Source organism: Salvia miltiorrhiza, chromosome 4 (genome assembly GCF_028751815.1).
Source record: "Salvia miltiorrhiza cultivar Shanhuang (shh) chromosome 4, IMPLAD_Smil_shh, whole genome shotgun sequence".
Taxonomy (NCBI): domain Eukaryota; kingdom Viridiplantae; phylum Streptophyta; class Magnoliopsida; order Lamiales; family Lamiaceae; genus Salvia; species Salvia miltiorrhiza.
Window position 1 is genome coordinate 302381 of NC_080390.1, and position 18980 is coordinate 321360.

Here is an 18980-nt window from a genome sequence, read left to right on the forward strand (position 1 = left end):
CTATGCACTTTAGGTCTGCAGAAGATCCATGGCATATCTTTCTAATAGCGTAATACATTGCAAAGACAAAAAAAAAATGGAAAACCCCAAAATCTATGTTAGAGGGCCTTATTTATGCAGGAAATCTATCAACAGATTTATACAGCAAAAAAAAGTATACTTCATAAGGTTCTATACTACTTTCTAGAAGGCGGGACCCACGTTCGATGCCATCGCTGATTGATGCTCGTCAGGTTGAAGACCCTCCTGCCTCGAGGTTTCTAAGTACAATGCGAGCAAAGATTTTGGCTTCAATCGGGGCGCCTGCTGCTGCTGCTGCTGCACGCAGCACCCGTTGAGCCCCGGCATTTTGGAGGAGTTTCACATGAAGGGGAGCATGCCGGCCGCCCACCATTGTAAACTATACTCGAATACAAATTGAAAATAAATGTGACTATCATCTTTGCAATATGAAAAAACTGTAGCATCCACTTGAACATGCTTGCATAATTAAGAGATGAAGCAGTTATCTACCTGAAGAAGAGCAAATGCAGCACATCCTTTTAGTGTTGGAGAAGGATTTCGTAGCATAGAAACGAACCTTCCGATCTCAGCTCCGCTGAGTCAAGAGTAAAATACAACTCAATGAGAAAGGCTCCATGTTTAGTATTTACCACTTACCAGAAATAGAAGGCATACTATGTCGTTTGTAAATGGATACGGGTATTGAATCTTCTATCAAGGACATAAGTTCGTTGAATACGCTAGGAAACACTTCATTCAAGCAATTTTGTTGTATTGATAAGAGAGAGAGAGAGAGAGAGAGAACCTGCATCTGAGAGGACCAGCTTCTTGAATACGAGCAGATTCTGTTACTTGCGCAAGTGCTGTAGGGGCCGATGAAGCAGCAGCAGCAGCAAATGCATGAGGATTAGAAAAAGTCATGATAAATTCGTCAATACACTTCAAAGCCAGTCTTCTGAGACCATCCAACTTTACACTCTTGGAAGTGCCCTCAGCAGACGTTCCTACCAGGGCGATTTCATCCATTCTGCAGTTAAAGATTCTAATTTCAAAACTCCGAGGCCAATATCTGCAAACTATAAATAGAAACCAGCAAGAAGAAGCGGTAGAAGAGATATTATGATTGCGGTAATACACCACATATCTGGATTCAGAAGTTTGGTAAGTACCTCCCATCGAACATGTAGGTGAGTGCCAATGCCGACATGAAGCGTGCCATTTTTGATACAGAAGTAGCACAAAGACGAACGAGGACAAAAACCCCGCCTTCCTCTACAATGCGGAGAGCATTGCCGGGGTTGAAAGCAAGATTCCAAAGAGCTCCTGCAGCAGTCTCGTGTACATCCTGAAAGTTACAGAATAATTCAAGATACATTACCTATTGTTGAGAAGAAATGAGTGCTTAAAAGATGTATTCTACATCACGAGGGCTGATTTTATGATGAAAATCGAAAATGATGCTTACACGCATATGTTAGCTTACTTGATGCATGAAAACACCTATACATTAAGATGTGTATGAAGGGCCAGGAAGCTTATACTGACAATTGTTCGTACTATTGTAACTGCTGCTATATTTGGATCTTGCTAGTCATTTCTGTGCAACATGATTGTTGTTGGAGACAATGGCAACCTTTTCCTCGATGCACTTCTAGGGGAAGGAGAAACAGATTAGCCTAGGCAAGGGCAGTTCCGTCATTAAACTATTTCCCGCTATGCCTGCGGCAGTTGTGAGTCCTACTCAGCATCTATCATACTTTGTATCATTTAATATGGATGACATCCCTTTTTCAACCAGAGCCCAGCAAGCTAGACACTCTAAGTAAGAAAATTGACTGAGTAAATGAGCCAAAGGGTTGCGATTTCTAGTAATTTCCAACTCGTTCATTAAATGCAGAGCCATTTCTCATTATAACATAAGAGTACCCTATGTCCCTATCTATTTATGTATCTATCTATAGTCAGGAAAACACATAAAGCAGGTACTAATCAATGTTGTGATTCTTGTGAAAAGCTTAAGGCGGGACTTAGGCTCACACCAAAAAAAAATTAAAAAAAATCATAGTAATAATTATAAACAACTGTTCAAACATAAGGTAAAAAATGGTTTGGGACGAATTTTCTGTGTATAATGTCACTAAACAATGCACATATATATATACAAGAGATTCTAACCTAAGTAAGGAAGGTATTAAACCCTATTCTATCATACCATAAATAACACTATATTTCAAACAACAACAAATAACACCGTATAGCAATAAAAAGAAATAGTATATAAATCATAAGTTTATAAGTCTTAAATAAGAGATAGTTGTCTGCAACTTTGTGGCAATGCATGTTCTTAATTTACTATTCATAAGGTAGTTTAGGGTTTATAAATAATGGAGTATATTTAATTATGATAGTTGTTGTCGAGAGAAATAATATATTTAATATATATATATATATATATATATACATATATATCACATGAGCTTTTTAATTTAACTGGCCAAAGAAGTTGAATCCTTCACGTAACATCTCTGACTTTCTAAAAAACAAAAAAGGTTTATTGCAAAAATTAAAAAACAAACAAAAAAGGTTGAAAACTACACGCAACCGTCTCCAGTCGTCTCAAACCGCCTTTCTCACCAATACATATCGAGGCGACCGCCTCTGCACTAAAAAGGCGCATAATTATAATTCATAGTGTGATGCGTATGGTGCAGGGCGGTTTTCCGCCGCCTCTCCTTGAGGCGCGCCTCAAAGCAGCCACCCCGATCGCTTTTCGCAACACTCGTACTAATATCATTTCAATAAAGTAAAAGTCTAGCATAATGAAGGCATGCACTCACAACAGGTATAAAATACCATCCTTTGGTTGCCTAGTGAAAAATCAAGAAATAAATTTAAAATATAGTATTCTCGATAAACTTACCTCAGCATCAGACCGTGCCAATGAAATTAACGGCACCACACCTCCTTGTTGCCCAATAGCAATGCTATTACAGAAGGAATGTACATGAGAATACATATTTTTATAGGTGAAAGATAAATTAAAATTTTATATTCGTGATTGAGCATGTCAAAGAAATGAGCATACTAGCTATTCTTAAGAGCAACTAATGCAGAAACCAGAATATCACGATGCAGTTTCCAGACTCATTAACATTTCACCAGAATTTTGAATATTTCTAGGTGAAATTATAGGCTTATAGCACGACAATCACGATAAGATACAACATCCCTCTGGATGAAGTAGGTACTCACAAGTGGGGTGGAGCAGATTGGAACGCATGAAACACTATGCATTGAATAATCCATATAGACCGTGGATATCTTCTTAAAAAAGCAATGTGTGTACATGAGTAATTTACACACGTACCTATTTGTTTCTGACACAGACAATCCCCAAAGGGCACCGGCAGCTCTCTCCTGAAGACCGCGAGAGGCATTTGCACAGGAACTTGCTAGAGCCACCTAACCACCACAAGAAAATTGCCACTTGGAGCAAATTCAAAAATTCCTACCATAGAACAAAGAAAATAAAAAAAAACAATGGCCTCATAAGAAGCCGTAGTGTAGCAATAACGTAATGTAGCTTTACTGATTTGATTATCTTCCATAGATTGATGCAGCCCGCCATGCAACCCTAAATATTTAATGGTGACCACAGTGACCAGTAATGGCATATAAGAAACAATGTCATACCAATGCCTCCACACCACCCGCTGCTGCAATTCCTTCTCGATTTTTATCATCAAAGGATAAATTCCACAATGCACCAGCAGCTTCTTGCCTACACATCAACCAACAGTAGGATCGGACATCCAGTAATCAAACCACACGACAAGGAGCATCCCATCCAGCTTCCCCCCCCACCCACCCACACACACACAGACACACACACACCTGACACCATCATGAAGGGAACGAGTAAGTTGCACAAGGGCTTCAAGAGCTCCAGCCTCACGTCCTACTGCAGCATTGTTATTATTGCTATCACCATGAGCGGCCAAATTTGCCAATGCCCGAGCGGCCTGGACAGTATATGTCAAGCAGTAAGTTAGAAAATGGTTGGACAGAGAGAAATATTGTACAGTAAGCAGAGAGTGGAAAGCAGACAATACAAAATCAGTCAAAATACTTATTTAGAATACGTAGAAGAAACTGCATATAAGATATGTCATGGATGACAAGCAAAAACAAATTGCAGAATGTAAAATGAGGAGAAGAGAGTTTGGCACATTTAGACGATCCGACATAAAAGAAGCATGTGCCAGAGGAGTCCCCACAGAGATTAGTTTGTAGGAGATACAATGAAGGCAAAGAAACTTGAATTCATAACTCTAGGCAGTTCATGTAAGAAGGAATTTGACATTAACACCACATCCTGTTTGCATCTATAAACTTTAACAAAATATTTCCATGCTACCTTATGGCAAGAAAAGGATCCTGAGGAAAATATCAGCAACAAATAAAATTCTCAGCAAAAAGTAAAAATTTTGTATAAAACACGCCAAAAGTCATAGCACATTGATTACAGTGTCAGTCCGTTGGCCCACAAACAACTCATCTCAATGTATTGGTCAATGCATGGGTATTATATTATTAGGATTAGGAAAGCCTTCTGGACTGCTACCTGAAATCGCTTTAACCGTCGTAATGATCCAAACAAAAAGGCGATTAATTTGACAAGGAACCTGGATTACCACCCTAGATATCTCTAGATGGTTTTGAAAGAATTTTGAACAAAGATTACATCCTTCAATATCAGTTCAATTCCTGACCAGTAGAGGTATGAAATAGATAGGCAAATGCACTGGGTGCTCATCATTTTTCTTGATATCCAAACCAAAGAGGAGGATTGCCTAATTAATAGTTCAAACAGCTGTCCGGCAAAAAGACAGTGTTCACAAAAGTAGGAAATGGTTCATTCTTTTACACTTTATTAAACCAGAAATTAACCTGCTCCTGCACTCCATCAACCTTGCAATTGCGAGCTAGTGTAACTAAGGCACGCAGACCGCCAACTGAAGCTACTCCCGTGCTGCATTTTTCATCTGCTGCCAAATTTGCTAATGCACCAGCAGCACGCTCCTGAAATCAATCAAAGATCCACCAAAAATATACTTGAGCATGTAGTCTTTCGCTTATTTTCAGTTCATTTATAATATCACCATATTGATGCCTTCAGGATGTTACCAGAACTCCTTCACCACCACTGCACCTTGACCATTTAAAGATAAGATCGACCAAAGCTTTTACACCGCCGGCTTCAACAAATGAACCCTATAATAGGAATTTTATTTATTTAAATCTCAAGATTAAAGATTGAAATGATATATAAACGAAAAGTAAAATAACAACACAAAAAGGGAACCTTGTGATCTTCTCCGACAGAGAGGTTCCATAGTCCACCAGCAGCCTCTTCAGCAACCAATCTGTTTGATGACCTAGCAAGATTTACAAGAATACTGATGCCTCCTTCCTCAGCCACGGCTTTTGCTACATTAGCATTCACTGATAAGTTTGCTATGGCCTACATACAACAGCAGTTTCACTAAAAAGACTAAAAAGCTATAATACACTAATCAGTAAATAGAAAATTGTACCTTTTTAAGAACAAGAATCAGATTGTACCAAATGGACATAAATAGCAAGAATTTTACCTTAGCAGTCTCTGCTTGAAGCCCTTCCTTCCATGAACAGGCAAGGTTCAGGAGAAGACGTATTCCACCATATCGTGTAACTGCTTCAGCTCTTCCAGTGTGGATCTTAGCATTTTCATCGTCAATAATAACAAAAGTTGCAAGTGCCATAGCTGCTCTTTCTTGAACTTCCTCTTGCGGACTCTGAATAAAATTAAGCAACAAACTTGTGCCTTGGTTTAGCCAGAAGTTATCCAAGCCAGGTGGGTTAATTTCAGAAACACGTAGAAGTGAGTTGGAAAGTATCCATTCCAACCAATTCAAAATCTCATTAGTTTTTCTATCGTTGGTATTTCTCCAGTCAAGGAAAACATTCAGATCATTCTTTGGCATATCAACAAATAGGCTAGCTACCCCTCTGAGAATGTCGGTGAAGACAGCCAGTAGCACTTTACCCTTATGGTATTTATCGGTGGCAAAGCTGGCCTCCTCCTCAAGTAAGGGACAATTCAAGGCGCACAAGACCTTTAAACTACACGAAGATGCAAAAAGACTAGTAACAGTAATAGGCGTAATATCTGTTCTAGAAACATCTAACGCTATTAGGTGTGGTAGATTAGTCCACTGTTGCAAGACCACGTTCCATTTTATGTTTGTTGTCCCTGCGACTGAGAGGAAGCTAACAGATGTGACATTTCCCAGAGCCGTTTCATCAACTTTTCGGCAGTCAATGAACCCAATATCTGCCAAATTTGGGCAATGCTGCGCCAGAGCATTGATTGCTCGGGCATCCACTTCGTGAATGCCTGAGAGACGAAGCTTCTGCAGTTTTGGACAGCAAATTGCAATTGCTTTAAGAGCATCACTGCTGATTTTTTCGCAGAAATCTGGCCCAATCATAAGGCATTCAAGTGCTTCATGCCGAGCAGCAAGCACAGAGAGTGTAGCATCACTCATTTTCCTGCAACAGTCACCACTAATCTCACGCAAATTCTTAGCTTCAAGATGCATGATAGCATCAGCAGATTCAGGACCACGGAACCGGACCTTCTGAAGACTTTCACATCGAGAGGCAAGCGATGTAGTCGCTGCAGCATCACACTTGTCGTGCCGGAGATCCAAGGCCTGCCACAAACATGGAGATTTACCTATAGCCCGCCACGTCCGACATGTAGATGACAAGCTAGCTCGGTCCCTGTAGTTCAGACACGAGAAAAGCTGAATCGTTGTATCATCAGGTAGGCTTGTCCAATCAAGCACCCCTTTTGCATCCAGACTCGAATTCTCATCAATGTCAAGGCAATCCAGTTTCTCTTTCCCCCTCCTTACAACCCTCCTCCGCACTCTCCTACTCATTATTCGATCAGTTTCTAGCACACAATCGCTCAAAACCACTACTTGTAATGGCCAAGGATGATGATGCAGAAAAGGACATGCCCGAACTCAACCAATGCTGAAGCCTTATAATCAAGCAGATAAACAATGCAGAAAGAAACGCACTTTTCTATTCACTAACTGCAGTGATGAACCCTAAAAATTTCCCAAACCATAAACAACCAAAATCTCACCTAAATGAGAGTCGTGAACAAAAGAACAAGTACATCTGCACATTGAAAACTCGGTCTTTCAAGAACCCAGACTTGAAAAACATCTCTAACACAAAACCCAGAACTCAAAATTAGTAAAGCTTCCAAGAATGAGCCCAATAGGAATGCCCTCTACCCTAAATAAGCCCTAATTTGCAAGTTGTACTCGTCCTACATATCGGATTAATTCCAAACACAAATGCATGCAAGAAGGAAAAGTTGAATTGAGTTTACCCTCAATCCCAAGTGTTCTTAGCCTTATGGGCCTTATGGTAAACCCTTAAATCTCCAGTCTTGGGTGCTTGGAATTGAATCTAATAGCTTTTGACCACATTCAAGGAAACTCCCTACATATACAACAAGAATGCAAGATATGTGGATGGGCAAACAAGCTGTTTACTGTCTATAAATCTTTTCACCGCCTCCAAATATGATGCATATGCTTCTATGTGTAAGTATTTGTACAACCTAGAGAGAGAGAGGGAGAGGTAATGAAGGGTTGAAGAGAATTCAATATGTCAAAGATGTGAGAAAAAGCAAAGCCAAAACTCATACCACTCGTCCACTCTCTCTCTTTCTCTCTCACCACTCACCGCACGAGCAGAGGCAGTGAGGCAGATAGCTATATATTCTCGATGATGCGTTACAAAATTCATGAAATCTAAATCCGTGAAGGACGGGAAAGAAATGGAGAAAAATCGAATTTTGGAATGTTGGTTCGTTCACATGTTGAATTGTTGATGTAGTGCTTAAATTTTATTTTATATTTTGCTTTTCTAATAATAGTTGCATTGGTAGCACATTATCAAATTATTAGCTGGAATTTTGAGTTGCAAAATATGACTAGTATGCAAGAATTAAATCAAAACAATGATATGATTCATTCTTAACTAGTGCGTAACCCATCAAATTTGACAGATGATTATTTTAATTATATTTATAATTATAATAAATAAAATAATATTTATATTATAGTGATATATCTAAACTTAATATGTAAATAACGATTTTACTACTCATAATCGATAATATGTATTAACTATTCATACATATCTATCTATTACACTAGCCTGTTAAAAAAAATGTCAAAAATATATAGGCAAAATTGTCTTATCACATTATTAACACTTATTTTAACTTTTACGAGTTAACTAAAATATTTAATTTTATCATTTTCCTTTTCCCCTCCTTCGTCTTCATCTTTTGGTTTAACCTTCATTGCCTCTTATCTATCTGTCCTTCCGATTCAATCTGCATTGTCATCGTCGCCAAAGAAATAAATAGTATTGGAGGTTACGAGTTCTCATTCTCTAATGAAAAAGTAAAAAATGTGAACATTTAGGGTTAAGATTGAAATTTTTTAACCTGATTAGCCTGCATCCAAATAACTCGCTAACCTGATAGGGCTAACCCGAAATCCAATGAATTGGCCCGATCGACATGGATAACATCTGGAATAAATATGTTATCATTCAGAATATTGGGGTCCGTGTTCACGCTAAGCCGGCCCCAGAGTTTGTTTCTATCTTTTGGTGGGCCCCGGCCTACTCGTGAATAAAAGTGAATATGAATGGTACGGCAGTGGGAGCACTTGGGCAGACTTCGACTTTTAATGATTCATAAACACCCTAAGAAGGTTGATATAACAAGAAGCTCGAGATATAATCACTTATGTAAGTGAGATGTGGGGGTCGCATCAATTTTTAACACTTATAAATCTAAAGAATTATCTATGACCTGCAAAGGAAAAAAACGTGAGAATGGAATGAAGTTGATACATTATTGTGTTAATGTTGTTTTCTTGATATATTGTACCATTTGCTTCTTAAACATCATAAATTTGATTTAAGAAAAAATATTCAATACATCTTGAATTAAAGATTATGACAAAATCTTTAATTTATAGTAGATTTGATCAAAACTATATTTAGAACGAACAAGTTTTTTCTTTATGTTGAACATACTATATTTTTTTCTTAAAGTTTTTTATATTAATTTTATTTTTATCTTCAATGTCAATTTTTATGATTTTATTTACATATATTTTTATTTATAACAAGTTTTAGTGCAATTAAGGATAACTAAATATCAATAATTATTTTTACAACTCTTTAATTTTAAATATGATAAAAAAAAATAGAATGAATAAGTTATGATAATTTAATGTTTCTAAATATATTTTTCTTCTCTTCTCTACTCGATTGAGTGTTATTTTTCTTTTTAATGACATGTTTACATTTTTTTCCTACTATATTAATTTTATTTATTTTTCTATTTTTATTTATTTTTAGAGGAAAAATAAGTAAATATAATTTGTTTGTGTTTACATGTTTTTTTAATTATAATTTTTTAGAATGTAATAGAGGTGAAGGAAAATATATTCACTCATTTCATAACTCGATTTTTAACAAAAAAAAAATGTATTAATTTTAATATAACTTTGTAGATGAATAATTGGTATATAGTATATAGTATATATATATTAAAAATATAATTTCAAATATTACTTATTTTATATATTTGTGTATTTAAATATATATATATATATATTTATAATGATGTGTAATGCTTTATAATTACTATGTTAAAGTAATTGATGTGGATTAATTTATTGTATTTTATATTTACATATATTTCAAATATATTTTTAATATATCATTTAATTTCGATACTCGCCATATATCTTCACGATCAGATGTACTAATTAAAGTGAAAAAGGAAGTTCAATGTGAAAAGAAAGAAAAAAATTGCTTAGAAACATTCTGAAGAGATAAGACTTGCAAAATATCTACATGCTTTTTCTAAGGGAAACTATCTACGTGATTTTAACTGCAGATATCTTCATATCTCCAATGATGTATATCTCATAATCATCGATATTGTGTTGAAAAGATTAATTAATTATACTTTCTACTTTGAATTATGAGCAAACTACAAGTAGTTATTCATACAATCATCTATATTTTATTGAAAAGATTAATTAATTATATTTTCTAATTTTGTAAAGTCTCTGCCACATATCGCATTTTTAATGCGCCACATGTATAAAATATGCGATTCAAAATTGATACTTACATGATCTATTTCTTATAAGTGTGACTTTTTGAATTTACAAGCTTAAACATTAAAGTGTAAATATTTTTATCAATTAAATTGTGTTTCGTCGTTACATGATAAAAATATTAATTTAAAATGCAAAAATGTATATAAAAATGTTGTAATTTTGATGATAATAAATACGTAAGGTAAAAACAAAATAAATGAGGCGTTGACTGTGCGACTTTAAACATAAGCAATGAAGTCGGCAAAACGACACGAATGCAGTAGGCGACAAACCACCCGTCTCAATCACCACAAAAGTACAACCCACTAACGACACTCGCTGCAGTGGTTAGTACACCGTGAATTGACACTCGCACGACACGCATCGCCGCTTGTACCTTTCCCACACCTATATATATTTCCCAGACGAGAGGAGAGACTGCTTCTCTTCACTAATCGGGAAGCATGAGAATTGAGCAAGGTCCCGTGACGTCATCCCCCTCGCCCTCGTGCTACTCTCGTTTCTGGTCGTCGGCGGCTCGGTCGAAGCCGCTTTCTCCGCCGCCGCCGAGCTCCGGCGGAGTCCTCGCGCGCCGCTTAGGCCTCTTTGATCTCATTCTCATTGGCGTTGGAGCCTCCATCGGCGCCGGGATATTTGTCGTCACCGGCACCGTCGCCCGTGACACCGGTCCAGGTCAGTTCTTACACTTTACTTCATTGATTGCTTTAATTTTTCTTTATTTATTTTATTTTTTCTTCAAGTTTGTACAATGCTGTTAAATGGAGCTTTAATTAGTGCGTGCATGTAAATCCAAGACAATTCTGAGAAGATACATATTACTTTAGGAATTTAAAGGTAAAATTCTGAGATACATAGATAGTTATCAAGTCTTTATGATTTTGATTATAGCCTCATTTGCCTGCATTTAATAACAATCGCGCGCATTATCTATCATTTAGAAACGAGAATATATTATGCTTTGATTGAATGAGAAAGATAATTGATACACTTGAAATTTAGAAGAGATTATCATTTTGTAAGAATTTCCAGATCTTCTGATGGATCATATGTTATCCTCCTGTATCAAATACTTCAAGTAAGTGAGCTTATTGCACCCAATCCCTACTTGAAACTGATCCTTGAGGTATTTTATCTCGATCTTCTACCTTCAAGTGTTGATTTGTAATCGTTCTCTCAACATTTCAAACATAAAAATAATCTTGATGAACTCAATTTTTTTCCTTGGAAGGCATACACGCTGGACTAGCTTCTCGCTTGCCTGCAGTTGTTGGTGGAGCATACATGTATGCTTACATAATGCAGATTGTTAGTTTGTTTCACCCGACTAATTAAATCCTCTCTTTTCTGCTGCAGGAGTTACACTTAGCTTCATCATTGCAGGAGCATCTTGTGTTCTGAATGCTCTCTGTTATGCTGAACTAGCTTCTCGCTTGCCCGCAGTTGTTGGCGGAGCATACATGTATGCTTACTCGGCTTTCAATGAACTCACAGCTTTTTTAGTGTTTACTCAGCTGATGCTCGACTATCATATTGGTGCTGCTAGCATAGCACGTAGCTTAGCTGGCTATTGGGTTTCTGTCTTGGAGCTGATTCCCTTCCTCAAGGATAACATTCCAAGCTGGGTTGGCCATGGTGATGAAGTTCTTGGAGTATTGTCGATTAACATCTTAGCTCCTATCATTCTAGGGCTTCTGACGGTTGTGCTGTGTCGGGGTGTAGGAGAGTCTTCAATATTGAACTCAATCATGACGGTGACAAAGGTTGCCCATCCATCATTCTTTCTCTTCTCCTAAACTTTTTGAACTTTTGTCTTGTCAAGCTTTCATACTAATCATCAATTGTGTAGTAAGTCATGGAGTGAGATCATATAAGATGAAAATTTTATATAATAGCAACTTTCCAAAAAAAAAAATTATCTAATAACAGGTCGGTCAGGGCTGTTGACTAATGCTCAGAAAATTTTCAGCTAAAGATTATTTTATTAACATAGTATAGCAATATCCCAGTCTTCTGTTCCTCAAAATATTTTCCTTTTTCTAAAGTAATTTAGATCATGCAAGAGATGTGTATTTTGGGTTGCATCTTATCTAACATTTGAAATCAGCATTGAATAGCAAGATCATGGGCCTATATGTTTGATACAACATGATATCTGCTGCAGGTACTCATTGTTATCTTTGTCATAATTGTTGGAGCCTTTAAGGTTGACGTTTCAAATTGGTCTCCCTTTGCACCACATGGTACCAAGTCAATATTGACAGGGGCAACTGTGGTCTTCTTTGCATATGTAGGATTTGATGCAGTTGCTAATTCTGCGGAAGAATCCAAGAGACCGCAGGTCAGATCAAATGAACATATGGCTTTACTTTTCAGCCACTGTATTAGTGTGAATATTAAGTTGATACAGAGTGTCCTGAACTTGATTTTTCAGAGGGATTTACCATTAGGCATCATTGGCAGCCTCGTGATCTGTGTTGCATTGTATATTGCTGTTTGCTTAGTAATTACTGGAATGGTTCCGTATGAACATCTTGGAGAAGAAGCACCTTTGGCTAATGCTTTCACCTCCAAGGGCTTGAAATATGTCTCTGTCTTAATTAGCTGTGGTGCAATTGCTGGACTTACAACAACACTCTTAGTTGGGCTCTACGTTCAGGTAAATCTTGTTTTATGTAATGTTTCAATCGGAGATTTTTCTGGTCTTGCCATTCCCAACAAGTGATTCATGTTCTAGCAGTCTCGGTTGTATCTCGGAATTGGAAGGGATGGTTTACTACCAGCTATATTTGCCAAAGTACACCCAGTGCGGCAAACTCCAGTTCATTCGCAAGTTTGGGTTGGTCTTATAGCCAGCATTTTGGCAGGTCTTCTTAATGTTCATGTTCTCTCACACGTTCTCTCAGTTGGATCCTTGGTAAGTAGTAGAAACGTCATTGCTATTTAATCCATAATCAGGAGAGCAAGAAGATGTTTCGTTACTCTAATTTGTTTTTTTGGCACAATTATCTTCAAATTTCAAAATTGTGTTGAAACTTTTTTAATGTATAGACAAGGTGGGCCAAAATAATCTGGTAAATTGTTTGTCTCAGACAGGGTATTCAGTTGTTTCAGCATGTGTGGTTACCCTGCGCTGGAAGGATAATAAGACATCAAATGTGACTTCTACTAGGCGGATTTCGAATAGGGCCGAAGGCATCTTTTGCCTCATTGCAATTGCCTGTTGTGGTTGTGCTACTGGCGTCCTCTTCCGCTTTGGTGCTTCATTTGTTTTCCTCATAGTAGCTTCTGTGATTGCAGTGTTTGCTGGTGCTACTCTCTATCTACGGCAAGTAAGTTAAGACACTTCAAGTGACTTGAATACGATGCTAACTCAATACATTTTATAGATATATATTTGGTACTAAGATCATCTTATGTCAGTGCATCACTACTCTGTTTAATACCACTCAATTCACTTATTCCACAACATGTTTATTCTGGCAGGCTTATACTGATCCACCAGGTTTTTCTTGTCCGGGAGTTCCAATACTTCCGTCTATTAGCATTTTTGTGAATATCTTTTTATTCGCTCAGGTAATTCAGATACGGAATCGTATTTCATCATCATGAACTCATGACAAAAAAGTTAGCTTCACGAGTGAATTGGGAGAAACAATGTAATACATTTGAATTTCTACTTGGTTTTGCAGCTCCACTATGAAGCGTGGGTGAGATTTGTTGTGCTCAGCATTGTTACACTGGGTATCTATGCATTTTATGGCCAGTTTCACGCCAATCCTGTAAGTCCAAATATGTCAATTATGTACCATAGGGCTCCTGCTGAAGAGAATTATAGTTTTGACCTTTAAATTATTCTGTGTTTATCATTTGTGTTTCCCAATTTTTTGTGGGACGCTGATGAAGCCAGTTTTTTTAAATTACAATAAGTTTTATTATACCTGATAAAGACTTTATTTGTATGAATATAAAATTTATGCTTGCAAACCTTGCTATTTTAGCAAGTCTTTACATATTCTCACATTTATAATGTTACATGGAAATCTTTATTGGTTCAAGTTGGTAATGGTATGGTATTATATGCTTATGAGAGTCTGATTTGCAAATTAGGCACATCAAAGTGGAAAACTGACTGACCATCATGCCACCAATATATAAGAACATAAACACCTTCTCCTTCCAAAATACTTTCTCAACTTAAAACCACATTTCTTGGCCGATTCGCATCGTATTGAATTGGACAATTTCTGCTGTATTTGTCTTTGATTACTTACATGTCTATTTTTAGGGCTCTGCTGGTGAAGTTTAGATTCGTAACGAGCAGGCTGTTGACCTATCATGTTGTCGAGTCCATTGTAGGCAACTCTTCTTTTCTCATTATTGTTGTATGTATATTATGGCGAGTATGTATTATCGTAATTGAGAATTGAGAATAGTTAATATATTGCACAGCTTTGTTGTGTGAATGCATCTCCATCTACTACATACATTGATTCCTAATGAATCAGAAAATTTTCACTTGGATTGCTATGTCATTCAATTCAAGAAATATTGTAATTTGGGATGATATTAGAAGAGCAGAGTGTTGTACATAGGCAAAGGTAAGTCAACTCAACTCAACTCCACTTTACATGACAAAATAAAAGGTCGTCACCACCACCATCTCTGTGACTGTACACTTACCAAATCCGGCAGCTCTTGTTTGGCAATTGTAGTCATCAACCACTCAGAAAAAAGCAACCCCGTCTTTATTCCCTCACCCTCAACTCCCCATCAATAAACATGTATGTCCACCCCCATACTCCTCACCGAGCTCTTCCTCGACACTTTCTGCCCTGTTTGGCAACGAACCCACAGGCACGATAGCCTCGATATAGCCGCTTGACTAACAAACTGCACCCTGTAAGCAAGGTTTACTTCGTTCTCCCCTGCTTCCTCCGATTCTAGGTTCTCCTCGTATCCATCAAGGTCCGATTCAGTAATCAACACCAATGAGTTATCGTCAAACTCTTCCACTTCAGCTCTCTCAGGTAAGCTCAAAGTTGTCATCCGCGAATTAACCGCGTACTTATTCAACTCATAGTAATAATCCTCAACAGCCTGTAGGAAAACAGAAAAGCTCCATTAATTCCAAATGATTCGTGTTGTATAAATTTTCAACCATAAACGTATAAAATTCAATCGTACCTGGCGCTGGGAGGAGGCCAACAAGACCCTTGGCCTGATAGATCTCACATACTCATATGCAGCTCCTGGTGTCATTTGCTTGTGTTTGACCTGTTATTGAAATATAAAATTTACTAGGATAAAGGAAAATCTTAATACATAACTGGATTTGTAATTGTGTGAAAATTCTCAGGTTAGGCTGCATACAAGGTAACAGAGAACAATTGTAGTGCTGCGTCCTCGTCCGGCCTTACAGTGAACATATGTAGTTTTGCCACAAAGTGCATTGGCTGAAAGAAAACACGTTTATATGTGAGAAAGCGGTGGAATGTAGTTGATAGTAAGAAGTATATAAAATTACATTACAAAAACTGTGTTATGTGACTAAGGAATCTGACCCGATTACAACTTACCATGGATAAATTCTACAGCTTGGCATATATCCCCTTGCGATGGAGCAAAAAGGTAATCTCTTGTGGGAATCAACAAGTGCTCAATGCCGTGATCCTTCAAACAGAAGATAAAACACATTATCCAACATAAACGATGCCCGATAAGAAACAAACCTACTAGGATCACATGACAAAATTTTATTTATTACTCCAAATCTAGATACATCAGACTTCCCAATTCTATTCAAAAGCAACAACAATGACGTCAAAGTATTACTATTCCCTAGTCTTTTAAAGCCTTCCAGCATGTCGGCCAAACAGATCCTTACTAAGTTGGATATGAGGTGAAAACATATAATGCTTTTGAAGTGGGTGAGCTTATCTAGCATGAAACTTTTGAGCAAAAAATGAAAATTATAGGTACTCTCACTACACTATTCTATGTAACAATATGAGTGTATTCTCTTTGGTTGTAAATTTATCATGAGAAAATGAGAGATACAAACAATTTCTCCCTTTAATCCCTCCTTTCTTTTCCCCCATTTTCTACAAAGTGATAATATTATCCCTCCTTGAAGTGAAAAAGAGGAATGAGAAAGGGTGAAAATTTTCTCACCTTTAGGGTGTCTTCTTTTTTATTGTAAATTTATCATGAGAAATGAGGGATAAAAAAAAATTCTCCCTTTAAATCCTCATTTAGAAAATGAGGGAAAAGAAATGAGGATTTAAAGGGAGAATTTTTTTTATCCCTCATTTCTCATGATAAATTTACAATAAAAAAGAAGACACCCTAAATGTGCGAATTTATCATGACAAAAGGAGGGAGAAGAAAAGATGTGAAAAATTTATCACCAATATTTCTGTTATCTCATGTTCTCTAGGGTGGAAAACATGGGAAGATATTATTACACCAATATACCCCATGATAATATTATCATGAATAGGAGTGAAAAGAAGGGAAAATGGGATGCCCAACTTTTTTTCCCATGCTGCCCAGGGAAAATTATGAAAGAGAATGCACCCTAAGTGAGAGTAAAACAAACTTACATGATATAGCGAACTCGGAACTAAAGTCTCATATGGTTCGTTTAAAGTAACAACCCCACCTACGCCAAGAGCTTTCAAGCGTGGCACGTCAGTTGGAAATGGAACAGCTCCTAGCAAAACATACTGGAAAAATAGAAAAACCAATATAGGCCACCAAAAGTTGACACAAAAACAAGTAGAGAAGCACGTATATGAGCATAAATGGGAAAAATAACAGGTACTTAAAACGAGTAAAAATAAAATCTATGGTGTAGAAAGTTCAAATATTTTGGTTCATGGATAGAACTCAGCAGAATGTATTTTTTTAGACTGACAAATATTTTCATGCATTTCTCTGACAACTTATTAATTCAGCAGGTTGCTAATTTTTCCCCTGAAAGTAACAAGATTCCAACAACACTATAAAATGAATCATCTTAAACAATCGGAAAATATGCAGAAAATTGTCCAAACTCGTAACTCTAGACCATTGATGACGACAAGAACGAATAACTCAACCAACACACGAAAAAAGAAAATCTAAGATACAGATAAGAATCTTCAATCGTGGAAAGTTATATTCATCCCTGCTTACTTACTTACTCCATATTCAGATCCCCTAAAAGGAAATCATTTCCTTTCAACGAGCTGGGGCTCAAGAAATCATTTCCAATAGTTGTGATATCAGTGCTTTTAGGCATTTCTAGAAAATCAGTTGTACTAGAGCCATAACCAGACAAGGTTTTACTTTTGCTACTAAAAATGAGTCTTAATTTCCAGACAGAATAAAGAACAACACACTACAAGAACCTTTCCCATAGAGGAATACTTATATCCATACTTCCAAATCAACGACAAATAACGTAAAGTAACAAATATATGGAAACAAATAATAAAAACAAGGCACAAGAGCTACATCCAGAAACCTAGAACACAACAGAAATGAAAGTTAAAACGAATAAAATACACAGGATTGGAATCAAAACGTTGCATATACCTCATCAACCCTATCCCACCATCGGAACTCGGACTGAATCTTATTCCTGAGAACATTATACAGCAATGTGGGATAGAAAAGAGCCCGAGCCCCGGCCCCGACCAAGAGCCTTTTCGGGTCCCAAACGACTAAAGCACCTTTACAAAGATCATCACAAACTTGCTGCTCAACGCACTCAGAATCCCCCTCTTTCAATTCCTCAATATACATCGTCTTTACTGTAGTTACAAACTCCACAATCCAGATTCAACCACAATCAAAAGAAAAATAGAAAAGAAACCCTCTGCACAGTACCGATTGATGACAAAAACAGTAAAACCGTCGAGAAATTCACATAAAAAAAAAATAATAAGACTTTCACCAAATGAACGAAACCCCCCAAAAGAACCCTACATCAAAACCTAATTCGAAAATCAACAAACCCACAAAAAGTTACTATTTATAAAATAAAAATAAAAAGAACACACAGCAGCCCTTTACCTCGAACAACCACAACAAAACCTCCTATTTCCCTTAATTCTACACCAACTTTGATAATCCCGAGAAACAGAATGCAAATCGGGATCAAGAATGGGCATGTTCTCGACCTCGATCAAAGCACAAAAAATAAACCCCGAAAACTTGAATTAAAGGGGAGACAAATTGCTCGAAGATGGAGAAAAAGTAAATTAGGGAAGTATGCTGCAAGGAGAGGCTATCAATGGTTGTTGGGTGTAGTTTTCTTGCAAAGTGTGTGCGCCAAAACTAAACCAACCAAAAAAAAAAACGCAATATAACCGATGAGAGAGAAAGGGGTTATTTCAGTTTTTCTCTCTCCACCTTTCCTTTTCGCTCAACAAATCCTGTTGAAAAACGGAAGACCTTCAAATCTTGTTTTACAATTAAATTGTTATTAAAATCGCTAATTTTATAAATCCGGTTTGACGTCCGCATATAAACCGGATATACCCAGATACCCGGTCCCACTTTTCCTAATGCTTTCGGTTTCGGATCATCAGATTTTGCCACATCGAAATATATTAATTCATTTTTTTTTAGAGGATATACTCCCTCCGTCCCGTTAATCAAGTCCCCTTTCTTTTGGGCACGGGTATTTAGGTGAGTTAAAGTAGATGT

The 18980-nt window shown here is 37.0% G+C and overlaps 3 protein-coding genes across 6 annotated transcripts; 1 reads left to right on the forward strand and 2 right to left on the reverse strand.

The window, feature by feature from the left end:
* Positions 1-16: 16 nt before the first annotated feature.
* Positions 17-7968, reverse strand: LOC131022840 (protein ARABIDILLO 1-like). The gene is made up of 12 exons (XM_057952377.1): positions 5658-7968; positions 5369-5527; positions 5191-5277; positions 4954-5085; positions 3898-4025; positions 3697-3784; positions 3371-3465; positions 2924-2987; positions 1173-1348; positions 809-1030; positions 514-598; positions 17-400 (listed from the first exon to the last, which is right to left on the reverse strand). Exons 1-12 carry the CDS (start codon positions 6990-6992, stop codon positions 230-232), a joined length of 2742 nt encoding a protein of 913 aa, XP_057808360.1. The 5' UTR covers positions 6993-7968; the 3' UTR covers positions 17-229.
* A 2586-nt stretch (positions 7969-10554) lies between these two features.
* Positions 10555-14807, forward strand: LOC131022844 (cationic amino acid transporter 9, chloroplastic-like). 4 transcript variants are annotated; one of them, XM_057952387.1, is made up of 10 exons: positions 10821-10958; positions 11316-11409; positions 11515-11569; positions 11640-12046; positions 12448-12624; positions 12718-12942; positions 13024-13200; positions 13376-13615; positions 13770-13859; positions 13976-14807. In XM_057952387.1, the coding sequence occupies exons 4-10, from the start codon at positions 11744-11746 to the stop codon at positions 14132-14134; spliced, it is 1371 nt and encodes a 456-aa protein (XP_057808370.1). In that variant the 5' UTR covers positions 10821-10958; positions 11316-11409; positions 11515-11569; positions 11640-11743; the 3' UTR covers positions 14135-14807. The 4 variants fall into 4 exon arrangements, with proteins under 4 accessions (XP_057808367.1, XP_057808366.1, XP_057808370.1 ...); XM_057952384.1 differs by lacking the exons at positions 11316-11409; positions 11515-11569 and having other exon boundaries at positions 10555-10958; positions 13976-14065; positions 14572-14807; XM_057952385.1 differs by lacking the exon at positions 11316-11409 and having other exon boundaries at positions 10836-10958.
* Positions 14808-14823: 16 nt separating this feature from the next.
* On the reverse strand, positions 14824-18724 carry LOC131022845 (phosphatidylglycerophosphate phosphatase PTPMT2-like). The gene is made up of 7 exons (XM_057952388.1): positions 18345-18724; positions 17865-18082; positions 16889-17011; positions 15863-15956; positions 15657-15739; positions 15471-15560; positions 14824-15383 (listed from the first exon to the last, which is right to left on the reverse strand). Exons 2-7 carry the CDS (start codon positions 18072-18074, stop codon positions 15057-15059), a joined length of 927 nt encoding a protein of 308 aa, XP_057808371.1. The 5' UTR covers positions 18075-18082; positions 18345-18724; the 3' UTR covers positions 14824-15056.
* Between the last annotated feature and the right edge of the window lie 256 nt (positions 18725-18980).

What these genes read in the sequence shown, in the direction of transcription:
- LOC131022845 (XM_057952388.1), bottom strand. Translation starts at nt 18,074, where the DNA reads ATGTATATTGAGGAATTGAAAGAGGGGGATTCTGAGTGCGTTGAGCAG. An exon ending in GGTGGGATAGGGTTGATGAG is followed by an intron (nt 17,012 to 17,864) that starts GTATATGCAACG and finishes CTATTTTTCCAG; the next exon opens with TATGTTTTGCTAGGAGCTGT. An exon ending in AGCTGTAGAATTTATCCATG is followed by an intron (nt 15,740 to 15,862) that starts GTAAGTTGTAAT and finishes GTTTTCTTTCAG; the next exon opens with CCAATGCACTTTGTGGCAAA.
- LOC131022840 (XM_057952377.1), bottom strand. Translation starts at nt 6,992, where the DNA reads ATGAGTAGGAGAGTGCGGAGGAGGGTTGTAAGGAGGGGGAAAGAGAAA. An exon ending in TGGCACGGTCTGATGCTGAG is followed by an intron (nt 1,349 to 2,923) that starts GTAAGTTTATCG and finishes TGTAACTTTCAG; the next exon opens with GATGTACACGAGACTGCTGC. An exon ending in GCTGGTCCTCTCAGATGCAG is followed by an intron (nt 599 to 808) that starts GTTCTCTCTCTC and finishes CTCTTGACTCAG; the next exon opens with CGGAGCTGAGATCGGAAGGT.
- LOC131022844 (XM_057952383.1), top strand. Translation starts at nt 10,730, where the DNA reads ATGAGAATTGAGCAAGGTCCCGTGACGTCATCCCCCTCGCCCTCGTGC. An exon ending in CGCCCGTGACACCGGTCCAG is followed by an intron (nt 10,959 to 11,639) that starts GTCAGTTCTTAC and finishes TTTCTGCTGCAG; the next exon opens with GAGTTACACTTAGCTTCATC. An exon ending in AAGAATCCAAGAGACCGCAG is followed by an intron (nt 12,625 to 12,717) that starts GTCAGATCAAAT and finishes TTGATTTTTCAG; the next exon opens with AGGGATTTACCATTAGGCAT.